Source organism: Dendropsophus ebraccatus, chromosome 7 (assembly GCF_027789765.1).
Source record: "Dendropsophus ebraccatus isolate aDenEbr1 chromosome 7, aDenEbr1.pat, whole genome shotgun sequence".
Taxonomy (NCBI): domain Eukaryota; kingdom Metazoa; phylum Chordata; class Amphibia; order Anura; family Hylidae; genus Dendropsophus; species Dendropsophus ebraccatus.
Window position 1 is genome coordinate 15,094,309 of NC_091460.1, and position 20,724 is coordinate 15,115,032.

General features: G+C 45.9%; 1 protein-coding gene across 1 annotated transcript; it reads left to right on the forward strand.

The window, feature by feature from the left end:
• The first annotated feature begins 1,387 nt into the window (after nt 1-1,387).
• Nucleotides 1,388-14,419, forward strand: CDC25B (cell division cycle 25B). Its single transcript, XM_069976280.1, has 16 exons — nt 1,388-2,085; nt 5,874-5,971; nt 6,050-6,101; nt 8,761-8,802; nt 9,127-9,160; nt 9,727-9,837; nt 9,926-10,030; nt 10,117-10,248; nt 10,333-10,407; nt 10,509-10,694; nt 10,988-11,083; nt 11,198-11,260; nt 11,417-11,515; nt 11,616-11,749; nt 12,056-12,167; nt 12,790-14,419. Exons 1-16 carry the CDS (start codon nt 1,907-1,909, stop codon nt 12,928-12,930), a joined length of 1,659 nt encoding a protein of 552 aa, XP_069832381.1. The 5' UTR covers nt 1,388-1,906; the 3' UTR covers nt 12,931-14,419.
• The last annotated feature ends 6,305 nt before the right edge of the window (nt 14,420-20,724 follow it).

Below are 20,724 nucleotides of genomic sequence, written 5' to 3' on the forward strand. Positions count from 1 at the left end.
ATGGCGGCCATGTTGATTGTTATACAGTGCATTATATAATGTTCCATTGTATTATAATGCTGACTAGACACCTGACAGGAGGACAGATGTGGAGTCTTGTGTGGGGGCTGGGATGGCGGCCATGTTGATGGTCATATATTATACTGTGAATTGTATTATAGCGCCACCTGGAAACTTGATAACTGCAGGAATACGGCGGCCGTGTACAGCTCTTATCTTTATCATATATGTTTAACCTAATCCAGGGACCACTGTCTGTACACAATGGCGGCCATGTTGACACCCCAAAGCAGCTACATCTAGGAGTAAATGTCTGCACCAGATGAAGACTGTACCTGCTGTAGTACATAATACTTTATGACAGGAAATTATATAGTATTATGGTATATTACACCAAATGATATAACACTACATTATATTACACTACAGTAAATAGTATTATAGCTTATTACACTACGCTACATGATATAACATTATATTATACTACTGCATTGTATGATATAAGATTGAATTACAGTACTACACTATAATATGCTACTCTACATGATACAACACTATAGTATATTACACTACAGTACACAATATAACTCTACGGTATATTATATTACATGATATAGCTGTACACTATATTACATTACATGATATAACACTACAGTATATTACACTACAGCACCTTAGATTACACTACAGTATATAATATTACAGTACCCTAGATTACACTACAGTATATATTACAGTACCTTAAATTACACTACAGTATACTAGATTACACTACAGTATACCATATTACACTACAGTATACTAGATTACACTACAGTATACCATATTACACTACAGTATACTAGATTACACTACAGTATACCATATTACACTACAGTAGTTTAGATTACACTACAGTATCTTAGATTACACTACAGTATACTAGATTACAGTACGTTAGATTACACTACAGTATACTAGATTACAGTACCTTAGATTACAATACAGTATACCATATTACAGTACAGTACCTTAGATTACAATACAGTATACCATATTACAGTACAGTACCTTAGATTACACTACAGTATACTAGATTACAGTACCTTAGATTACACTACAGTATACTATATTACAGTACCTTAGATTACACTACAGTATACTATATTACAGTACCTTAGATTACACTACAGTATACTATATTACAGTACCTTAGATTACAATACAGTATACCATATTACAGTACAGTACCTTAGATTACACTACAGTATACCATATTACAGTACCTTAGATTACACTACATGACAGCATGTGACATCACTGGTCCAGCACTCACAGTACACGCCCCTCCCCGCACGCCCCGCCCCGGCCGCTGATTGGCTGTCTCCCCGCCGCCTGTCTGTGTTATGATTCGAATATAAATGTAAAGTGGAAGCAGCGGAGCAGAGGAGGCCCGGGCGGCGGCGGACACGGTGCTGTGTGGCCCCGAAGAGGACTAGGCCCGGCTAAGGAGCCCCGTGTGACCCGCCGCCGCTGTACTGCACACTGCTCTGCATGCCGCGTTACGCTGCCCGCTGTGGACCCTGCTGCTCCGCGCTCCCCGGATGCTAGCTGACGCTGTTCTGCGCTCCCTGGATGCTAGCTGACGCTGTTCTGCGCTCCCTGGATGCTAGCTGACGCTGTTCTGCGCCTCCTGGATGCTAGCTGACGCTGTTCTGAGCTCCCTGGATGCTAGCTGACGCTTTTCTGCACACTTCTTGCTTTCTCTGCACGCTGACGCTGTTCTGGCCGCTGACGCTGTTCTGCACACTCCGGCCCCGCTGTTCTGCCCGCTGACGCTGTTCTGCACACTCCGGCCCCGCTGTTCTGCCCGCTGACGCTGTTCTGCACACCCCGGTCCGCTGTCCTGCACACTTTCCTGCTGTATATGATGGAGATGGAGAAGCTGCTGAGCGAGTTCAGTCCCAGCCGCCCCCCCGCCGCCCTGCCCCGGCCCTGCACCCTGCTGCCCTGCGGCCGGAGCCTGATGTACCCGGACACCGGGGGGGTGCTGTCCCCGGTCACCAGCCTGGCCTTCACCATGAACCGGCTCACCGGCCTGGGGAGGTAAGAAGCTCTATATGTACACTGCTGGGGATACTGTACACTGCTGGGGATACATACTGTACAGTGCTGGGTATACCATACACTGCTGGGGATACATGTATACTGTACACTGCAGGGGATACATACTGTACAGTGCTGGGTATACCATACACTGCTGGGGATACATGTATACTGTACACTGCAGGGGATACATACTGTACAGTGCTGGGTATATACTGTACACTGCAGGGTATACCATACACTGCTGGGGATATACTGTACAGTGCTGGGGATACTGTACACTGCTGGGGATATACTGTACACTGCTGGGGATATACTGTACACTGCTGGGGATACTGTACACTGCTGGGGATATACTGTACACTGCTGGGGATATACTGTACACTGCTGGGGATACATACTGCACAGTGCTGGGGATATACTGTACACTGCTGGGGATACATACTGCACAGTGCTGGGGATATACTGTACACTGCTGGGTATACCATACACTGCTGGGGATACATACTGTACACTGCTGGGTATACTGTACACTGCTGGGGATACATACTGTACAGTGCTGGGTATACCATACACTGCTGGGGATATACTGTACAGTGCTGGGGATATACTGTACACTGCTGGGGATACCATACACTGCTGGGGATATACTGTACAGTGCTGGGGATATACTGTACAGTGCTGGGGATATACTGTACACTGCTGGGGATATACTGTACACTGCTGGGGATACATACTGCACAGTGCTGGGGATATACTGTACACTGCTGGGTATACCATACACTGCTGGGGATATACTGTACACTGCTGGGTATACCATACACTGCTGGGGATACATACTGTACACTGCTGGGTATACTGTACACTGCTGGGGATACATACTGTACAGTGCTGGGTATACCATACACTGCTGGGGATATACTGTACAGTGCTGGGGATATACTGTACAGTGCTGGGGATATACTGTACACTGCTGGGGATACCATACACTGCTGGGGATATACTGTACAGTGCTGGGGATATACTGTACAGTGCTGGGGATATACTGTACACTGCTGGGGATACATGTATACTGTACACTGCTGGGGATACCATACACTGCTGGGGATATACTGTACACTGCTGGGGATATACTGTACACTGCTGGGGATACTGTACACTACTGGGGATACATACTGCACAGTGCTGGGGATATACTGTACAGTGCTGGGTATACTGTACACTGCTGGGGATATACTGTACAGTTCTGGGGATATACTGTACACTGCTGGGGATATACTGTACACTGCTGGGGATATACTGTACACTGCTGGGGATATACTGTACAGTGCTGGGGATACTGTACACTGCAGGGGATACTGTACACTACTGGGGATACATACTGCACAGTGCTGGGGATATACTGTACAGTGCTGGGTATACTGTACACTGCTGGGGATATACTGTACAGTGCTGGGTATACTGTACACTGCTGGGGATATACTGTACAGTGCTGGGTATACCATACACTGCTGGGGATATACTGTACAGTGCTGGGGATACATACTGTACACTGCTGGGTATACCATACACTGCTGGGGATATACTGTACAGTGCTGGGTATACCATACACTGCTGGGGATACATACTGTACACTGCAGGGGATACCATACACTGCTGGGGATATACTGTACAGTGCTGGGTATACCATACACTGCTGGGGATACATACTGTACACTGCAGGGTATACCATACACTGCTGGGGACATACTGCACAGTGCTGGGTATACCATACACTGCTGGGGATACATACTGTACACTGCTGGGTATACTGATATATTGCACAGTGCTGGGTATACTGGTATATTGTACAGTGCTGGGTATACTGACATACTGTACAGTGCTGGGTATACTGGTATATTGTACAGTGCTGGGTATACTGGTATACTTACTGTACACTGCTGGGTATACTGGTATATTGTACAGTGCTAGGTATACTGATATATTGTACACTGCTGGGTATACTGATATACTGTGCATAGCATGTGTGTACAGTGCTGTATATTATGTTGTCTACTGATTTACACTGCTGGATACATGATGCATTCTATAGACTTTACAGTGCTGTGTATATGAGGCCTGGTGGATGGTGGCTGTATGCAGTGCTGTGGATAGGGGCTGTATACAGTTCTGTGTATATGAGGCCTGGTGAGTAGTGGCTGTGTACAGTGCTGTGTATATGAGGCCTGGTGAGTAGTGTCTGTGTACAGTGCTGTGTATATGAGGCCTGGTGAGTAGTGGCTGTATACAGTTCTGTGTATATGAGGCCTGGTGGGTAGTGGTTGTATACAGTGCTCTGTATATGAGGACTGGTGGATAGTGGTTGTATACAGTGCTCTGTATATGAGGCCTGGTGGATAGTGGTTGTATACAGTGCTGTGTATATGAGGCCTGGTGGGTAGTGGTTGTGTACAGTGCTGTGTATATGAGTCCTGGTGGATGGCGGCTGTATATAGTGCTGTGTATATGAGGCCTGGTGGATAGTGGCTGTATACAGTGCTGTATATAAGAGGCCTGGTAAGTAGTGGCTGTATACAGTGCTGTATATAAGAGGCCTGGTAAGTAGTGGCTGTATACAGTGCTGTGTATATGAGGCCTGGTGGATAGTGGTTGTGTACAGTTCTGTGTATATGAGGCCTGGTGGGTAGTGGCTGTATACAGTGCTCTGTATATGAGGACTGGTGGATAGTGGCTATATACAGTGCTCTGTATATGAGGACTGGTGGATAGTGGCTGTATACAGTGCTGTATATATGAGGCCTGGTGGATAGTGGCTGTATACAGTGCTGTATATATGAGGCCTGGTGGATAGTGGTTGTGTGCCGTTCTGTGTATATGAGGCCTGGTGGGTAGTGGCTGTATACAGTGCTCTGTATATGAGGACTGGTGGATAGTGGCTATATACAGTGCTCTGTATATGAGGACTGGTGGATAGTGGCTGTATACGGTGCTGTATATATGAGGCCTGGTGGATAGTGGCTGTATACAGTGCTGTATATATGAGGATTGGTGGATAGTGGTTGTGTACAGTTCTGTGTATATGAGGCCTGGTGGGTAGTGGCTGTATACAGTGCTCTGTATATGAGGCCTGGTGGATAGTGGCTGTATACAGTGCTGTATATATGAGGCCTGGTGAGAAGTGGCTGTGTCAGTGCTGTGTATATAAGGCAGAAGGGTACAGTGTGGGGGACTAGGATACATGGGGGGCTGTAGTGATTGTTCATGTCACTACTGCTTGCTGTGTGCTATCCTCTGTGCAGCATGTTCTGGGGATCTCCTGATACAATGTAGCAGAGCCGCTGCGCTGACCCCACAGATGTAGTAACACTGTATTGTGGCCGGACCTCATAGACCCTGGCAGCGTCATCTCATACAATGTAGCAGAGCCGCTGCGCTGACACCACAGATGTAGTAACACTGTATTGTGGCCGGACCTCATAGACCCTGGCAGCGTCATCTGATACAATGTAGCAGAGCCGCTGCGCTGACACCTGGCCGGGCTCTATACACAGTGATGTTGGGCATTAGTGGAGGATGGGGCCTACACTCCATCCTGCCTTATGACTCCTTGCCCTGTCACCAGGCAGAGGTATCACATCCGGACTAACCCTTCAGTATTATGTATTAAGTGTAATAAAACAGCGCCCCCAGTGGGCTGATGGGATCCAGGCCTTGCTGTTACTTGTAGTCCCACATCATCTCTCCTTCCTGATGACTAATCAGCCTTCTTATCCTCTCCTCCATTACAGCCAGAGCGAGACCCCGAAGAGAAGACGGGAGCTGTCGTCCTATCAGAGCCAGATCTCCTGCCTGACCCGCACCGCCTCCTCCGACTCCTCCGATTCCGGTAGGTATTATAATGGGGATTATTATATCCACACATCTGTGATTATACGCGTTTATTAACCCTTTCTCTGTCCTCCAGGTTTATGTTTGGATTACCCCAGCCCCCTGGACCCGGACACACCCACAGAAATGTAAGTATCTATTTGTCTCTTGTATCAAATCAGCTGGTGCCAGAAAGTTCCAGAGATTTGTCATTTACTCCTATTAAAAAAAACAAACTCAAACCTTCCATTACTTATCAGCTGCTGTATGCCCTGCAGGAAGTGGTGTATTCATTCCAGCCTGACACAGTGCTCACTGCTGCCACCTCTGTTCATGTCAGGAACTGTCCAGAGCAGGAGCAAATTCCCACAGAAAACCTATCCTGCTCTCCAGACTAGAAAGAATACACCCCTCCTGCAGGACATACAGCAGCTGATAAGTACTGGAAGACTTGAGATTTTTTTAATAGCAGTAAATTCCAAATCTCTGGCACCTACTGTTCCCCTTTAAAGGGGTACACAGGATAGCTAGCTGAATGATGGGGGTCATTCTCTGGCTGCACGTGTTTGGAGTGGTTATCATCAATATTCGCTAGTTGTCCCTATTTCCCCTTTAGGTTGTATATGACAGGAGTGAGCATCATCCGCCTTACGCATAGTCATAGAGCAGCCCCTGCAGGAATGTGCAGCGACAGCTGTGGGACTGGGAAGGGGGGGGGGGGGCGCTGCGGTGACAGCTGCTGCGGGGATATAATCCATCTATTGTCTCCCCTTACAACCTGCCGCCATCACCTGACACCGCCCATCATCACAGGAAGAAACGCAGAAACCCCAGCTTACCCTGGTTTCGTGGTATAAAATTTTTGTGAAAAACTCTAGTTTTTTCATCACCAGAAAGTGACATGGCGGAGGAGGCAGGGAAAGTGGCCGCTGGCTTCCAGTTTCGTTCTTTGTAACATAGACGGCCGCTTTGTTCTCCGGCCCTGGGAGGTTGGAGGAATGTGGCTGTAAATTCCTGACCCCAAGGGATCGCTTGATGGTAGTCAGTGCTGTATGCCAGGCTCTACAGCAGCCATTTCCAATCCAGCTGCTGCAAAACTACAACTCCCAGCATGCCCTGACAGCCGAAGGCTGTCAGGGCATGCTGGGGGTTGTAGTTTTGCAGCAGTCACTAGCTGGAGATCAACATTCTATGTTTAAAAACGGATAAAGTTTATTGAAAAGGAATTATGGTTTGTGATTTGAAAGATAAAAGTTTATTTTAAAAAAATCGATAAAGTTTATTTAAAAAAAGCAGATGTGTTAATACTTGTACATCAGGCTGTCAGGCAGTTGCCCATAGCAACCAATCAAATCCCCCGTTGGAAAATGAAAGCCAATATTTTTTTGGTTGCCCATAGCAACTTGTCAGATCTGCAGTCTATCATTCCAACTATAGAGAATGAAAGCTGGCATTTGATTGGTGGTTACTCTGGTTGCCCATAGCAACTCATCAGATTTCTAGTGTTATTCCTAACATGCAATTTTTTTTTTTCAATGAACTTTATTGTTAATCCATTATAATAAAATTTGGTGCATTTTACAATAACATTCACTGCGGTTGTGTGGGGGGAGGATAGGGGACACGATTTATGGCTTTAGTGCTGGTGACAGGTGTTCTTTGTGTTGACAGAGATGTCAGATATGATGGAAGAATAACACTGTGGCCACACGTGCCCCCCCCTTCCGCCCTCCTTTTTGCAGGGATAATATCCGCCCTAATTGGGGTCAGTCTGGTGTTTCGGCTGCCGGGCACCTGTCGCCACTTCATGAACTGTGTTCATAGAGACGCTGCACAAAGAGACAGGAGATGGGTGGGGGGGTCATGTTTACCACTCGCCCTATAGAGAACAGCTGCTTGGTTTCCTACACCTCTAACCCCCCCTCACCCCAGACTATATACCCCACTTTCTGCTCTCTCTAAGAAGGGGGGATGAATTCCTGCGCTATCTATATTCCACCCCCCAGTTGTGGCTGTAGTATTGCAGTGAATGGGGTACGGGCTGCAAGCAATGAATAGAGAGCAGTGCAGGGAGGGGGCACAATGGCCGTCTGTAGAGTAATCCCCCGCTGTAAGGTAATTGGACAGTGGTGCCCCCCATCTGCCGGGCTCTGCACCATCTGTATGGCCGCACACGTGCTCCCGCCGGATGCCTGCTGTTCTGTAATGAATAAGCTGAATAGAAGCTTTTCAGATGCCACACTTATCAGACAGCTGCGGGCCCGGCCTGACGCCTGCTCCAGGCTTAGGAGCAGGACAACAAAAGGCCGACCATTTACATACAGGTGGAGGGAGCTGAGCCTGACGGGGAGAGGGGGAGGTGTCGGCAGCCATGGGACAAGAACTCCTCCTCTACTGGCATATTCTCTATAGTCTTTCATTTTATTTCATTTGCATAGAATAAAGTGGGCCCTGGGGTGAGCTGACCTCTATGGCAGTGTTCACACCACCGTAACACATTTTTTTCTGCACCTGTATTATGGCTGCGAGTCCTGACCAGACAGAGTCACTTCAGGTCACCAGACTCGCGTTCAGGCCGGGATGTGCAGACGTAATATGGATGCTCAGTGTGTCTGTAGGTTTCAGTGTGTGAATATATATATATATATATATATATATATATATATATATATATATATATATATATAGTTTATGCTGTGTAGCCCCTCGCTCCACCTCGCTCATGTTTACCCCGTCCCGTATCTATTTTTAGTTTCCTTGCACAGGATGGGAGCCAGTGGCTAATTCTCTCTTTTCCTTCCTTTTCAGCTTTGAGAAGTCTATTTTAGAGGACGGCATCTTACACAATGAGTGAGTATGATTTGTTTGTTTGCTTTGCTGATCACTTATAGAATTGAGAGGCGTCCGGTCGTGTGGCGCTGACACCCCCTTCCTCTGCCCCTTCTCTGATGGAAATGTCGCCCTGTGTAGCGGAGACGTTTCCGAGTCTTATTGACGTGTAATAACCCTAAGGGCCCTGACATTGGCCGCACATGCCTTATTACATGGAGCAGACAGTGATCAATCAGCTGATCGCTAGCCTCATTACACAGCCTAGTATAATAGAACTCTAATAATACCCTTGCCAAAATTTCAGCCCAAGATCTCACATCTTTCCCGATCTTGTCCTTGCAGCTTGAAGCCGCTGACCAGAAGACAGTCATTGCCGGTAAGTGTCCTCGGGTCACAGGATGCATCTCCTTGTATACCCCACATATACTCTCCCATGGGGGGAGGGGGCTGATATCAGTAACATACCTGGAATGGCTCTGTGTAGGTTGTAAATCTGGGATAATCCTGTTAGTTCTGCTGCTTCCTGTATATAGCCTGTATATATCTGTATATTCCAGCATGTGGCTATCAACACTGTGACCATCTGTCCAATTATAGGTGCTATAGCCCTATCTCTGTATATAGCAGCATATATAGCTATCATCACTCTGACCATCTGTCTGGTTATAGGTGCTACAGTCTTATCTGTATATGGCAGCATATGGCTGGCTTTCTGCACTGCCCCCTACCTGTATATAGCTATCATCACTGACCATCTGTCCAGTTATAGATACTATAGCCCTATCTGTATATAGCTATCATCACGACCATCTATTTGTATATGGCAGCATATAGCTATAATCACTCTGACCATCTATCTGTATATAGCAGCATATGGCTGTCTGTCTGTACTGCCCCCTATCTGTATATGTCTGTCATCACTGACCATGTGTCTGGTTATAGGTGACGCTCCTCCGGGGAAGCCCCCTCCTAAGAAGACTCTCCAGTACCTCAGACCTAGATGCCACCAGTCCCTCTGAGGGTCTCCCAGCAGCTAAAGACAACAAGGAGAATGTAAGTCTGGTTGATAACCTGTTGCCTTCTCTGATTATTTGCCCCCATTGATCTCCGTTTATAACCCTGATATTTGATCCTTTTGCAGGAAGTCTTCTTATTCAAAAGGCCGTCCATGTGTCCATTATCCAGGATCCGGTTACGTAGCAATGAGTCCTTCAAGTCAAGGCCGAACTCTGCCCCTGCCCTCATGGTGAGCCTCTTACTGCTGCTATTAAATGTCTATATACCCCACCACCAGGGGGCGCTATAACTCACATATTAACGTTCCTATTCCAGTTCTCACCTGAGAGAGTGGAGTGCGACCTGGATTCTGAAAGTCCTGTCAGGTTACGCAAGTCTTCCTTAACGTTTTCTGTTAACGATGATGATGACGATGGCTTCATGGAGATCATGGATGACGATGTCCAGGTACGTCTGCCATGTCATTGTAATGAGCTGAACCTTTCCTTTCTATGGTCTAGTCTGCATTTTACTAATCTGCTGCATTCTCAGGGTGAACCAGACCTTCCTACTGGGATGGAGAGCCTGCTGACCGCCCCCCTGAAGAAGGAAGAGAACCATGATGCGGTAAGTTGACCCATTATTCTGGGTCACCAAGGGGCCTCAGGTGGTCTGTAACTATAGTGGGGTCTGGTTCCCTTTGTGACCACTTGTTTCACCTTCTGTAGGATTTGGTCATAAGAAGCAAATGTCGCCGCCTCTTCCGCTCACCGTCCATGCCAAGCAGCCTCATACGACCGATCCTAAAACGGCTGGACAGGCCAGATGATGACGATCCCCCGGTGAAAACAAAGAGGCTTAAAAATCTGACATCAGCCTCTGTGGACAAAGTGGTGCTGGAGCCGATTGAGCCTGTAAGTAGATGAGACCTGAAAAATCACATAGTATATGGATGATGACTCCATCACATGGTAACATATAACAGTATGTGCATGATGACGCCATCACATAGTAACAGTATATGGATGATAACTCTATCACATTGTAACATATAACAGTATATGGATGATAACTACCACATAGTAACATATAACAGTATATGGATGATGACTCCATCACATGGTAACAGTATATGGATGATGACTCCATCTCATAGTAACAGTATATGGATGATATATCACTAAATGTCTCCTCTTTTTCATAATAGAAAATGAAGTTGGGACGTTCCAAGTCTCTTTGTGTCGAAACAGTTGAAAAATTTCTAGACAATGACCAAGGGGATTTGATTGGTGACTCCTCCAAGGTAAGAGGCCAAAAATAATATAAGTTTAGTGATGTATAATAAAGCGAAAAGATAATAAGAAATATAGTGCATATAGTAAATTATTATAAAAATGTATTGTATTTTGTTTTATAGAAGTATTTATTGAGGACGGTAGACGGTCCAGACAATGGTCTCAAGTACATCACTCCAGATATGGTAAGTGTGGTGGCCCTTGTGTCGGCCATGAGTATATACATACACACATACTGTGTGTGTGTATGTGTATATATATATGTATGTGTGTGTGTGTGTGTGTGTGTGTGCACATACCCTATACAGCAGAAGGTATAATGCTTCTTTTTGTCCCTTCAGATGAATGAAGTGCTGAAGGGAAAGTACCAGGATCACATTGATCGCTGTGTGATCATAGACTGCCGCTACCCGTATGAGTATGAGGGTGGGCACATCACGGTAAGTGCGGAGCTTCCTATTGTTAAATCACATGTACAGTGTGTGTGTGTATATATACAAATGTGATTGTTTTTAATGCAGTGTGTTCTTCTTCCTTTAGGGGGCAGTAAATCTCCCGATGGAACAGGATGTGGCAGACTTCCTCCTTAAGAAACCGATTGTATCGAGCAGCGAGGATAAAAGAGTGATTGTCATCTTCCATTGTGAATTCTCCTCGGAGCGAGGCCCCCGCATGTAAGTCTCCTCCTCACACATATGTATACCCTTACTATATCACTTACCTGTGCCAGTGCTCCCCTTTATACTGCCTCTAATCGTATCCACCCCTGTCCTCAGTTTGTTTTTGGTATTATAACTCTTGCTCATTCACCTCAATGGCACTGAGCTATAATACAACACCCAACCTGAGGAAGAGTGGTGCTGTTTTTGGAACGAAAGTGCCATGTTTTCTAGGCCTGGATAATCCCTTTAAACTCAACAGTTTATTCAAAATGCTGCTTCTTTTTCTGTGAATTCTCACACTGTCTCTTTGCCCGACAGGTGCCGTTTTGTTAGGCAACAGGACAGAAAAAGCAATGAATACCCCAAACTGCACTACCCTGAACTGTATGTGCTGAAGGGGGGCTACAAGGATTTCTTCCCCAGCTACCAGGTGAGTGACTGCACCGCCGCCTGGTGGGAATAGCGCTATTGGTCTTCATTGGGTTAAAGGGTAATTGCATCAGATTGGAATACTGCCTTACAACCCGTGTCCACCAATAGGGTGGGTTCACACTGAGGAATTCTGGCGGATAAATTCCGCAGAATTCTGTCGGCTGTACGCGCTCACGGCCACGCACCATTCTATGCACGGGCGGAATGCGGAATCAGCCGGCCCATAGAATGGTGTCTATTGAGCGCGCGTACAGCCGATGGAATTCCGCTGAATTTATCCGCGACAATTCCTCAGTGTGAACCCACCCTTTCAAGCCATGTAAAGCGGCTTTTACCATAGATTTTAATTAAACAATACAAAATCCTGCTGTTTCTGCAGCTGCAGTGTATATATATGTATGTCTCCTTGGTAACAGACTAAAAGTCTGATCCTGCAGTGTCACACCCATCTGTCTGTAAGATAAAGTAAGGATGGGACTACACAGGGCTTTTTTTGTAGTCTGTTACCATGGAGACACAGGTCTGAATAGACGTTGTAGTCTTGGAAGTCTACACCACACAATGTTGTGTTTTCTAGAAGATGAATTGGGCTTTAACTCACCCCTTTCCCTCTGTTGCAGACTCTCTGCGAGCCGCAGTCTTACCGCTCCATGTATCACAAAGACTTTAAGGAACACTTAAAGCTTTTCCGTTCCAAGAGCCGTACCTGGGGAGGCGACCGGAGTAAGCGGGAGATCTACAGACAGCAGATGAAGTTATAACCTGTCCATCCTCCGGCCTGATGCCTGTCTCTGAGCTGTGTTATTATCCACTTTGTGCCCACCAGGCTGGGGGTCATCTGATGGATCCGCCATTTTGTATATGGAGACAGGATTACACCTGCCTATGGTGTCCTGCATGGAACAAAGACTCAGTGAGGTCTCCAGCTGTATTTGTTGTGTTATGTGTGTGTATACTCGTTGTTGCACTTGCACTTTTACCAAGTATTACAAGGTGGTGGCAGCTGCTTCTGCTTTGCACGATCAGCCGGGCTCCAGGCATTGCCGCCACCTTACTCAGGAGAAGCCGCCAGCTGCTACTTCCTCCTTGCCCCTGAATAAGGATGAAGGGCGGTGGCCTTTTATTTTATTTTTTTCTTTATAACCTTTTTATATCTCCCGGCTTTACTTGCTTGTTCACTTTGTTTTATAGGGTTTATATGTATATATTTACATATGTTAATATATGAGTATTACCCACATATATAGAGGAATATTACCATGTATTATTGAGCGGAGGAAGGTCACTGGCCTGGACCTCGCTTATTGATGGAGGAGGCAGCCATTTTCCATTCCATGTGTGACCCATCAGACCACCTATAGGATTTAACCACGTCAGTGGTTTCCACAATGGCCTCTATATGGGTAAAATGGCTGACACCCCCCCCCCCCCCCCCTTTCCACAGATGAATGGTTCACTTTAAATCTACAATTCCCAAGGATTGTATTGTATTACAAGGGATGACTGATACTTATTACGGCTTACAAGATGGCAGCTAATGTGTAATAACTGTGAACCCCACAAGTTCAATGAGGATGATGAATTTGAGACGTCTTTGGAAATTTCCAGAACATTTCAATGTTTTACCGTAAATTCCAATTTATATGACGGAATAATCCAAGAAAATTCAACATAATCATCTGCTGTAAAAATACTAACTTTTTTGGTAATTTTTTCTAAGTTCCCCCCCCCTCCCCCTATATTACTATGATGGAGGGAGCAGATTTTATAGAAATCATAGTAAAAAGCACTTCTCATTTTTTTTATTCTATTTTTTTTGCTAATTTCTATAAAATGTTCCCGTGTTCGCTCCTCTCCTGAAGGTGTCATCTTGTATTAGTGCTAGTTGTGGTTTTCAGAGACGTCTCTTGCGTTGCCCATGTTTCCTTTTTAAAGAATGCTGGAGATTTCGAGCCCCCGCTGTATAACAATCCTATATATGATATATATAATGCCCCGCCATCTGTAAATCCTCACATATAATTTATGCTTCTTGTATTTATCTGGTTTTGCACAATTACCTTTTTTTTTTTTTTTTTTTTGAGATTCTAAAATAATGCGATCCTGTAACAACAATCTGTTGTGCCCCCCCACCCATGATGAGACTATGGGATATATAGCTGGTTATTTGCTATATACAGCTTGTAATGCTCGCCCCCCTTTATGCTTTTTTTGCTGTTTAAAAATGTCAAAAAATTCAGGGATAATAAAAAGTGATTGTTATAAAGTGATGTGAATGTGTGATCTGTCTGACATCAGTAATGATGTATTAATGGGGCTATCCGGGATCCCAGAAACAGCGCCACTCTTGTCCTCAGTTTGGGTGCGGTACTGCAGCTCAGTTCTATTGAAGTGGATGGAGCAGAGTTCTAATATTACGCACAACCTGAGTACATGGGGTCTCACCCTTTTTAAAGAGGAAGTTCCTAAAATCGGCAGGCGGGGGGGGGGGGAGCGAAAATAATACACAAGTGAACTCACCCTTCCCGTGCCTTTGTTTCTCGGCTCCCGTTCACAGCAGCCGGCTGTCATCTTCTGCTTGAAACCCATTGCTGCTCTGGGGTCCTGCAGCTCTTCCAGCAGCAACGTCCTGGTTCGGCTGAGCGATTGCCTCCTCAGCCAGTCAGTGAGCGGGTCTGTGTCCCACCCCAGTCACTGAGTGGCTGAGCGGGCAGTCTCTCAGCCGGGGGCGTGACATTGCAGCTAGCAGAGCTGCAGGACCCTGACTGCGGTGAACCGGATCCAGGAACGCTATGAGGCTTGAGGAGGGATGTGTTTACTTGTATTTGTAAGTATAAAATTAGTTTTATACTTTATTTATGTAATTATTTATATAAAAAAAAAATGCAAGTATTAAAAAGCCAATAGAAAATGGCAATGGTGATTTTTTGCTCATAGAGCTATGAGTGAGGCCGATGCTGCGATGTGGGGGGGGGGGGGGGGGGGGGATACATTCAGAGATCTGATTCATTTGTAGGAAATATGTTGATATGTTTGGTAACTTGTTGTCGTCATTCCTCTGGTTACACAGTCACGTGGGAGGAGAACTCTCTTGTAGCAGAGAAAACAAATCTCCTTTTGCAGGTTTCCCTTCATAATCCTGTTGGCTATATACAGGTTATATTTCAGCTATATACGAGCTGTCTGTTGGGTATATACAAGCTATCTAGGCTGCAAATTTTTATTTTTTTAATTTAATTCTTTGAAGTCTCTCACATATTCTTAATTTTACTATCCAGAATAGCTATTTTGGGGCATTTACAGGGCTTATTTTGATGTATATGATGACCGATGCTATAGGGGTCACAGCAGTTGCCACTGCAACCAGGCCTGTACATTAATGGGGCCCATCTCAGCACATCCCGTCACTCTGCGGCTGTCCTGAATCGTCTGTGATAAGCAATACTGCAGGCTGCTCTCTTCCCATTGAGTTGTATTGGCAATCACTGAGCCCTGTGCTCCCTGTCCTGCCACTTCCTGTGTGATGCCAGAGAGCAGTGATTAGCTCCGCCCACATTACACAGGATGCAGACCTGACCAGAGGAGGCCAGAGCACTGGAACATAGCAGGAGCCAGGACAGGTAAGACTACCATCATGCCCCGCAGTCTGTGGCTCGCCAGGTTCCATAACTACAACCTCCAGCATGGACTGTCAATGGCGTATCATGGGAGTTACAGTTGTGCAGCCTGAGTCTCTCCTGTGTGTTTACTCTGTCTGATCTGGGGGGTACACCAGGGCCCACAAGGCTTCAGCTACGCCCCTGTCTGTGACATAAACATTTCTGCCATGTTTGGGGGCTGAAGGTTCTGCTGTAGTCTATAACACGCTGTAAATTAGGATAAATAGCCAGAGAAATGTAAAAATAGCCAATAAACCGCCCAAAGCAGAGGATGAAAAACATATTTTTTTTTTCCTTAGCCTGAAAAACCACATTTTCTGAGGATCACTGAGAGCGTTAGACATAATGTGAGTGCGGAGCCTCCTAATACCGGACACATCTGACAGACCTGTTCTCAGGAGAATCCTAGTACTAAGGCCGTCAGCTGTGGATGCATTCAGTCTGTTACGTAAGCGCTCTGTCCGTCTCTGAGCGCCCAGCAGGGGGCGCATTGGCATCCACTCTATAAATAATCAGATTTTACCCCCTATAACCTCAGAATGATGGTAATTGTAGTTCTGCACTAGCTGGAGGGCCGAAGGTTCCCCATCCCTGTCCTCTATGCTTTATAGGCGGATATCTGATATCCCATCCTATACCCTCTCAGGCTATATGATGTCATCTGTACCACATCACATATATCTCTGTATGAACAGAAGGACAGCCATGATCTGTGCATTATGGCCCCTCCCAAATTTACATGATGTTAACGGGAGGAATTGCATCCACTTCCTGCAGCGCTGGTATTACCGCACAGACTGCAAGGACCAAAATATAGATCCCACATGTACAGAGACCTAGCTAGTGTATAGATGCCACATGTACAGATACCCGGCTAATGTATAGATGCCACCTGCACAGCGACCCGGCTAGTGTATAGATGCCACATGTACAGATACCCGGCTAGTGTATAGATGCCAGCTGCACAGCGACCCGGCTAGTGTATAGATGCCACCTGCACAGCGACCCGGCTAGTGTATAGATGCCACATGTACAGCGACCCGGCTAGTGTATAGATGCCACATGTACAGCGACCTGGCTAGTGTATAGATGCCACATGTACAGCGACCTGGCTAGTGTATAGATGCCACCTGCACAGCGACCTGGCTGGTGTATAGATGCCACATGCACAGATACCCAGCTAGTGTATAGATGCCACCTGCACAGCGACCCAGCTAGTGTATAGATGCCACATGCACAGCGACCCAGCTAGTGTATAGATGCCACCTGCACAGCGACCCGGCTAGTGTATAGATGCCACCTGCACAGCGACCCGGCTAGTGTATAGATGCCACATGTACAGCGACCTGGCTAGTGTATAGATGCCACATGTACAGCGACCCAGCTAGTGTATAGATGCCACCTGCACAGCGACCTGGCTGGTGTATAGATGCCACATGTACAGCGACCTGGCTAGTGTATAGATGCCACATGTACAGCGACCTGGCTGGTGTATAGATGCCACATGCACAGATACCCAGCTAGTGTATAGATGCCACCTGCACAGCGACCCAGCTAGTGTATAGATGCCACATGTACAGCGACCTGGCTAGTGTATAGATGCCACATGTACAGCGACCCAGCTAGTGTATAGATGCCACCTGCACAGCGACCTGGCTGGTGTATAGATGCCACATGTACAGCGACCTGGCTAGTGTATAGATGCCACATGTACAGCGACCTGGCTGGTGTATAGATGCCACATGCACAGATACCCAGCTAGTGTATAGATGCCACCTGCACAGCGACCCAGCTAGTGTATAGATGCCACATGTACAGCGACCCAGCTAGTGTATAGATGCCACCTGCACAGCGACCCAGCTAGTGTATAGATGCCACATGCACAGCGACCCAGCTAGTGTATAGATGCCACCTGCACAGCGACCTGGCTGGTGTATAGATGCCACATGCACAGATACCCAGCTAGTGTATAGATGCCACAATCACAGAGATCCAGCTGGTATATAGATATATAGATGTGCTCCTGGTCAGCTATAGCTGTGTATATTCTTCTCCCACACAGGTAACGCCTATGATGGCTGGTCAGTAGTGAAGGCTACACGGTGCGGTGGTGGTGGTGGTGTATATATGGCAGGAATGTCCCTGCAGGCAGATGCCACGGCCGCCCCCATTATCTACAGCAGGAAATGTCAACTATTCTAATTACCAGAGGAGCATGAGGAATGTAGAAGTGTGTATCACACAGGGGAGACTTAGATACATGGCTCAACAAGGAGCATCACACATGGTAATATTAGATACATCAGCTCAGCGGACGGTATCCCACATGCCTGGATTAGGTACATAAGCCTAGAAGCTCTGGGTATATATTACTATTACATAATGCAGGCGCTGTGGAATGGCATTCGCCTCCGGTCAGGTTCTGGTCACATCTTGTCATTATTTTCAGGTATTTCTAGTTGCGCTTCATTTACTGAATATCTGAGGGTGAAACATCCGGCGCCTGTACAAGAGGAATCTACGGGGTCTGAGATGGTAACAAACTACCCCTGTGTATATATATAACCATAACAAAGTAAAAGAAACCCCTCCACCCCTAAAGGAGCAACGCCAGAGGCCGGAAGATGGACTGCTACAGGATCCTCTCATATACCCACTATAATACTACCCTATATACAGGAATATACTATAATACTGCCCCCTATATACAAGAATACGACTACGATAATACTGCTCCTATATACAGGGATATACTATAATACTGCCCCCTATATACAAGAATACGACTACTATAATACTGCTCCTATATACAGGGATATAACTACTATAATACTGCCCCCTATATACAAGAATACGACTACTATAATACTGCTCCTATGTACAGGGATATAACTACTATAACACTGCTCCTATATACAAGAATATAACTACTATAATACTGCTCCTATATACAGGAATATAACTACTATAATACTGACCCCTATATACAAGAATATAACTACTATAATACTGCTCCTATATACAGGAATATAACTGCTATAATACTGCTCCCTATATATAAGAATATAACTACTATAATACTGCTCCTATATACAAGAATACAACTACTATAATACTGCTCCTATATACAGGAATATAACTACTATAATACTGCTCCTATATACAAGAATATAACTACTATAATACTGCTCCTATATACAAGAATATAAGTACTATAATACTGCTCCTATATACAAGAATATAACTACTATAATACTGCTCCTATATACAAGAATATAACTACTATAATACTGCTCCTATATACAAGAATATACCTACTATAATACTGCTCCTATATACAGGAATATAACTACTATAATACTGCCTCCTATATACAGGAATATAACTACTATAATACTGCTCCTATATACAAGAATATAACTACTATAATACTGCTCCTATATACAGGAATATAACTACTATAATACCGCTCCTATGTACAAGAATATAACTACTATAATACTGCTCCTATATACAAGAATATAACTACTATAATACTGCTCCTATATACAAGAATTCTCTCCTTGTAGTATCGGGCCTCCCTTCCTGTACCTCCCGGATGGTGTAGATGCATAGCAGTAATTGCCCCCTTCCTCGGTCCTTACACTTGACATCTAATAAGGAACAGAAGGTGAAGTGAGAATCCTGCACTTTGATGTCCTGGAGACCTGGAGGCTTTGACGCCTTCGCTTCCATAGCCCACAGCCCACCTGCTCTATAGTATGGAGGGGACAGACAGCGCTGCAAACATGTATGACAGGGGCAGCTCCAGGATGGGGGTAACAGCATCATGTATACTGACTGCCTGGAGCGGAGGTGGTGTGAGGACTATGGCTGGAGGAGTCCAGGGTGCACTTCTTCACTGATACAATTTCCTACAAACTTTAAAATTTAAAGGGAATGGAGTAGAAACCCTGTCTATCCTAGCCTAGTATTGCTGGATCGGTACCACAACGCTGAGATGATTGCTGTGCTGCACTTGTAAGTCGGTGCTCCAGTTCCTGAGATATGGCCCTAAGCAGTATATGCAAATGAGCTTCCTTGGTGGCCCCCACCTTGGTGGAGGGGCACAGGCTGTAGTATCACATATAGGACACATGACCCCGGCTCTGATAGAGGGGCACAGGCTGTAGTATCACATATAGGACACATGACCCCCGGCTCTGATAGGGGGCACAGGCTGTAGTATCACATATAGGACACATGACCCCGGCTCTGATAGAGGGGCACAGGCTGTAGTATCACATATAGGACACATGACCCCCGGCTCTGATAGAGGGCACAGGCTGTAGTATCACATATAGGACACATGACCCCCAGCTCTGATAGAGGAGCACAGGCTGTAGTATCACATATAGGACACATGACCCCCAGCTCTGATAGAGGGGCACAGGCTGTAGTATCACATATAGGACACATGACCCCCATCTCTGATAGAGGGGCACAGGCTGTAGTATCACATATAGGACACATGACCCCCATCTCTGGTAGAGGGCACAGGCTGTAGTATCACATATAGGACACATGACCCCCATCTCTGATAGAGGGCACAGGCTGTAGTATCACATATAGGACACATGACCCCGGCTCTGGTAGAGGGGCACAGGCTGTAGTATCACATATAGGACACATGACCCCCGGCTCTGATAGAGGGCACAGGCTGTAGTATCACATATAGGACACATGACCCCCGGCTCTGATAGAGGGCACAGGCTGTAGTATCACATATAGGACACATGACCCCCGACTCTGATAGAGGGGCACAGGCTGTAGTATCACATATAGGACACATGACCCCCGGCTCTGATAGAGGGCACAGGCTGTAGTATCACATATAGGACATGTGACCCCCGGCTC

What these genes read in the sequence shown, in the direction of transcription:
- CDC25B (XM_069976280.1), top strand. Translation starts at nt 1,907, where the DNA reads ATGATGGAGATGGAGAAGCTGCTGAGCGAGTTCAGTCCCAGCCGCCCC. An exon ending in CTCCGACTCCTCCGATTCCG is followed by an intron (nt 5,972 to 6,049) that starts GTAGGTATTATA and finishes TCTGTCCTCCAG; the next exon opens with GTTTATGTTTGGATTACCCC. An exon ending in CTAAAGACAACAAGGAGAAT is followed by an intron (nt 9,838 to 9,925) that starts GTAAGTCTGGTT and finishes ATCCTTTTGCAG; the next exon opens with GAAGTCTTCTTATTCAAAAG.